At 56.2% G+C, this 5,602-nt stretch overlaps 1 protein-coding gene across 1 annotated transcript in view; it reads left to right on the forward strand.

Moving 5' to 3' along the window:
- The first annotated feature begins 6 nt into the window (after positions 1-6).
- The window catches only part of FLNC (filamin C), a 32,410-nt gene continuing 26,814 nt past the window's right edge, over positions 7-5,602 (forward strand). Inside the window, 1 exon segment of the mRNA XM_025215428.1 lies at positions 7-731. Coding sequence (XP_025071213.1) covers positions 401-731 — 331 coding nt within the window. The 5' untranslated portion in view covers positions 7-400.

Here is a 5,602-nt window from a genome sequence, read left to right on the forward strand (position 1 = left end):
CGAAGGGGCTGGGGAAGCCCCCGGACCCGCCCCGCCGGAGACCCGCGACAGCGCCCGAGGGACCCGAGCCTGCCCAGGACCGCGCCCGGATCCAAAATCGCACTGCGCGGGACAGCCTCCAGCGCCCCGCAAGTCTTCCCGGGGCACCCGCAAACCCGCTGGGGGACCGCCACCCCGCATCGCCGCGCGCCTCTCCGAGGACCCCCTAAGGCCGCCCCGCGAGTTCGACCCCACCCGGATCCACCCCCCGTTTGAAAATCGCACCGCGCGCAGCAGGATCCAGCGCTCCTAAAACCGCCCCGCGCCCCGAGAGAGGCGCCCAGGACCCCCCGGTGCTACCCGGGACCTCCGGAGCCCGCAGCGGGAGGCCGATTCGGAGCCCCCGGAGTTGCGCGCAGCCATGAGCAGCCAGGAGGCGCCGGGAGAGGAGGCGGAGGAGATGCCGGCCACCGAGAAGGACCTGGCCGAGGACGCGCCGTGGAAGAAGATCCAGCAGAACACGTTCACGCGCTGGTGCAACGAGCACCTGAAGGGCGCGAACAAGCGCATCGGCGACCTGCAGCGCGACCTGAGCGACGGGCTGCGCCTCATCGCGCTGCTCGAGGTGCTGAGCCAGAAGCGGATGCTGCGCAAGTTCCACGCGCGCCCCAACTTCAGGCAGATGAAGCTGGAGAACGTGTCCGTGGCGCTCGAGTTCCTGGACCGGGAGCGCATCAAGCTCGTCTCCATCGGTGCGTCCCGCGCCGCGCCGCGCCGCGCCGCGGCGCTGGGCTGGGGCCGCCGACCGGGCGGGGGCGGGGGGCGCGCACACGCAGTGCTTGAGCTCACACACGCAAACTGCTGTAACTTTACACAAGCGCTGGGCTGGGAGGTGCCCGCGCGCGCGCGCGCGCACACACATACATGCACTAACTTCCTTAACTTTACACAAGCACTGGGCTGGGGGCGCCTTTGCGCGCGCGCACACATACACACACACTCTTCCATAACTTTACACAAGCACTGGGCTGCGAGGTGCCCTTGCACATACACACACACACTGCCTGATCTCTCTCTCTCTCTCTCACACACACACACACATGCACGCGCGCACGTGCACTGACTTCCTTAACTTTACACAGGCACTGGGCTGGGGGGCACCTTTGCATATGTGCACACTACCTGATCTCTCTCTCTTTCTGTGTCACGCACACACATACACACACATTTCCATAACTTTACACAAGCACTGGGCTGGGAGACATCTTTGTGCGTGCACGCACACACACACACACACATGCACACTGCCTGAACTCTCTCACACACACAAACTTCCTTAATTTTATACAAGCACTGGGCTGGGAGGTGCCCTTGCACACAACTGCATACATGCACTAATTGCACACACACATGCACTAAATGCACATGCATGCATGCACACATTAACTGCCCACACACAGACACACACTAAGTTCCTTAACTTTATACAAGCGCTGGGCTGGGGTACCCAGGCACACACGCACACAACTGTACACACATAGACATGCACACATACACTAACTGCATGCACTAAATGCACACACACACTGACTATACACATGCACAAACACACTATACACACACACACTAACTTCCTAACTTCACACAAGCACTGCGTTGACAGCACACACACACTGACCTCACACTGGCCTTGTGCACACCCACTGCTCTGCGTTGTTCATACACACACTGATCTCATGCTGACTTCACACATGCACACACACTAACCACACACATATACACACTGCTCTGGGGATTACTCACATACACTGATCGCACACCAGCTTTTCTCACACTCACTGTGTTGAGAGTTGTTCCTACACACACTCATTGATCTCACACTGACTTCACCCACACACACACTTACTAACCTCACACACCTTTCAAGAGTCACCTACACAAACTTTGCAAAAGTACTTAGCTGGGGGCATGCACACATACAAATCTCACACTAACCTCACACACACTGCACTGAGAGTTGTTGCTACACACACATGCTGACTCACACACCCTCCAAAAGTTATCCACACTTCACACACACAATTAACACACACTCTGTGCCAGAGGTATTCACACACGCACTGATCTCACACCAACCTTGCACGCACCCATTGCTCTGAGTTGTTCCTGCACACACTGATCTCACACTGACTACAGACACCCCCCCCAAACACATGCATATGCTTCCAGTCACCCACATAGACACTGTACACACAGTAACTTGGCACACACACACTGTGCTGGGGGTTATTCACACACACACTACTCTCACACCAACCTTGCTCACACCCACTGCTGCTCTGAGCTGTTGGTACGCACATGGATCTCACACTGACCTTCAGGCACATGCATGCACACACACATTCTAACCTCACACACACACTCTGAGAATCACCCCCCACACACACCCATACACACACACACACACTGCTCTGAGAGCTGTTCCTATATATGCACACGCACTGCTCAGAGTGCCACATGTGTAGCGTGCACTAAATTGTAACTGGCTTCTGTCACTACCATACCCACATTGACCTCACACACGCAATGCTCTAAATAAACACACACACATGCACGCACACACTTCTCTGGAGGTCAGTCTCACACCAGCCTCACACACACCCTGTGCTGAGCAGTGTTCCTACACTTAACTTTGCACACGTGCTGCTCTGAGAGTTGGTCTCACACATACACCACACACACACACTGTGCTGAGAGTTATTCATACACACACATGCACGCACACACATGCACAAACTGATCTCACACTGACTTCAGGCCCAGGCCCACTGACTTCACATACACGCTGCCCCAAAAGTCACTCACACACACACTGCACTAAGAGTGCTTGATACACACACACACACACACTGCTCTGAGCCACATACACATGCCAATCAAACATACTCACTGAACTCTAAAAGTCTCTCTCTCTCTCTCTCTCACACACACACACACACACACACACACACATGCACACCTTACACTCACTCACAAGCTGAGGTCACACACACTGGGCTCTGAAAGTCTCTCTCCTTCCCTCTCTGTCATGTACACACACTGATCTTACACCAGCCTTACACACACACTGCACTGAGAGGTGTTCCTACACACACACGCCAACTTTACACACACTGCTCTGAGAATCAGTCTCACACATACACCACAGCCACACTGTGCTGAGTTTTTCCTACATGCACACATACACACACACATCTTTACACATCCTAGGCACGCCCCCCCAGCTCCCCTCCCCCTCAGCTTCCCCCTCCCCCTGATCTCACGCTGACTTCATACACCCACACACGCATACTGATCTTCGCATGTCATTGACACACGCACTGGCCTTGCACAGACCCCTATTGCGAGCAGGGCGCTGCCTGCCAACCACACACTTGCACGCACACACACACACAGGCACACACACTCTGATTGGAACCACACGCTGATTCTCCTCTCACCCCCCTGCTCTGCACGCTGAGCCCCTTCTGGTCCAGGCTGCACCAACAGTCGTGTCCCTGCACAGAGACACGCCCCCCCTAGAGCTCACACACATGCACACACAGAGAGCACACCAACACAGACCCCACACCTGAGGCTCTCAGACATGCCGCCCACCCTGGAGTTGGCTCTTTATGTCTCTCAACTCCCCCCGCCCCCCGATAACACACACACATCTCTCTCTCTCTTTTACACATGCACGCACACACTCCTTCCTAAAGTTGTCCTTTGCTCTCACACAGAGGTCTCCCTTTCTCTCACAGACACCTGGGTCTCTCTGTCACACACACACACACGCACACGCACAGTCCTTCAGCAATTGTCCCTCTCACACAGAGGATATGCTTACACAGCCCCTGGGCCTTATATACACATGCACGCACACACTTACTCCTTCCTAGAGTTGTGCCTTCCTCTTGCACAGAGGGTACATTTCCACAGATACTTGGGTCTCACACACACATAAACACACGCGCAAACACATGCTCACACGTAAACACACACACACACAAACATACTCCCTTCACAGTTGTCTGTCTCTCACAGAGGATCTGCTTACACAACCCTCTCTTTCTCTTTCTCTCTCTCTCTCACACACACACACACACACACATGCTCCTTCCTAGAGTTGTCCCTCTCTCTTACACAGAGGGTACACTTACACAGGCACCTGGGTCTCACACACATACACAAATGCACACTCATACACACACAGTCCTTCCTAGAGCTGCCTCTTTCTCACCCATGCACACTGACAAAGGATCAGTTTACACACACACAAAGGCACACACAGAGGCACAAAGACACAGACACACATAAAATATATGTACAGACACACAAATATACACAGACACCTGCATGCGTGTGCACACACACAAAACATGCACACACACACACATAAAACATGCACACACACCCTCACATGCACAGATACACATGCACACACATGCAGACACATGTAAAACACACACTCCCCGTCACACAGACACACACAGATACACATAAAACATGCACACCCCAACATGCACACACACACATGCACACGTACATATAAAACATGCACACCCCCAACATGCACACACGCGCATGCACACGTACACATACATATAAAACATGCACACCCCCAACATGCACACACGCGCATGCACACGTACACATACATATAAAACATGCACACCCGAACATGCACACACACGCATGCACACATACACACGCATATAAAACATGCACACCCACACACATACACACACCGCCCCCCCACCCCGACACAGACAGGCTCGCTCTGCCCAGCTCCCCCACGCTGTGCTGGGGAGGGGCTGTGCTGGGGGTCGGGGGGTCCCATCCTGCCCGTGGCTGCCCTGGGATGGGGGCATTTCGCCGCCTCCCCCCGTGCCAGGCTGCTCCGTGCCAGGGCTGGGGAGGGGAGGGAGGGGGCGCTGGGCTGGGGCCAGGGCCGTGCTGTGCGCTGTGTATGTGCGCTGGCTGGGGGCCAAGCCGATTAAGGCCGGGGGGGGGGCAAGACAAAATGAAGCTCATCCCAGGCCTGGCTCCAGCTGCCCTGGCTTGGGGGGGAGTGCCTGGGATCGGGGCCAGGATCCTGCCCCCCCACCAGCAGGGCCATGGGCAGGGCGTGGGGCTTGGCAGGAGCCGGGGCATGGGACACCCCTCCCCCCCACACGCCAGGACCCCAGCGCCGTGCTGCACTTGTGCCCTGAGCACCCGCGGTGCAGGGATGCAGACACACACACGGACATGCACCTACATGCGAGCAGACACACATGCACACCCAGAGAGCCTCACACATGCACAACCAAGCGTGTGCGCACACAGACATGCACACATGCGTATGCACACACAGCCACATGCATGCACGAAGACCCGCACCTGCACACACACGTGCCCACATATACACGCACTCTGCCCTCCCACATCCCGACACACTCAGAGCACCTTAGTCCCCTTCCCAGACACACACAGAGGCCCACCCGTGTGCAGCCCCCAGACACCCATCCCCCCCACCCGCAGACCCCGGCTCCGGGAAGGGCCACGGGGCCCAGGACCTGGGTCCATCCATCCATCCACC

The sequence above is a fragment of the Alligator sinensis genome, unplaced genomic scaffold (genome assembly GCF_000455745.1).
Source record: "Alligator sinensis unplaced genomic scaffold, ASM45574v1 scaffold1083_1, whole genome shotgun sequence".
Taxonomy (NCBI): domain Eukaryota; kingdom Metazoa; phylum Chordata; order Crocodylia; family Alligatoridae; genus Alligator; species Alligator sinensis.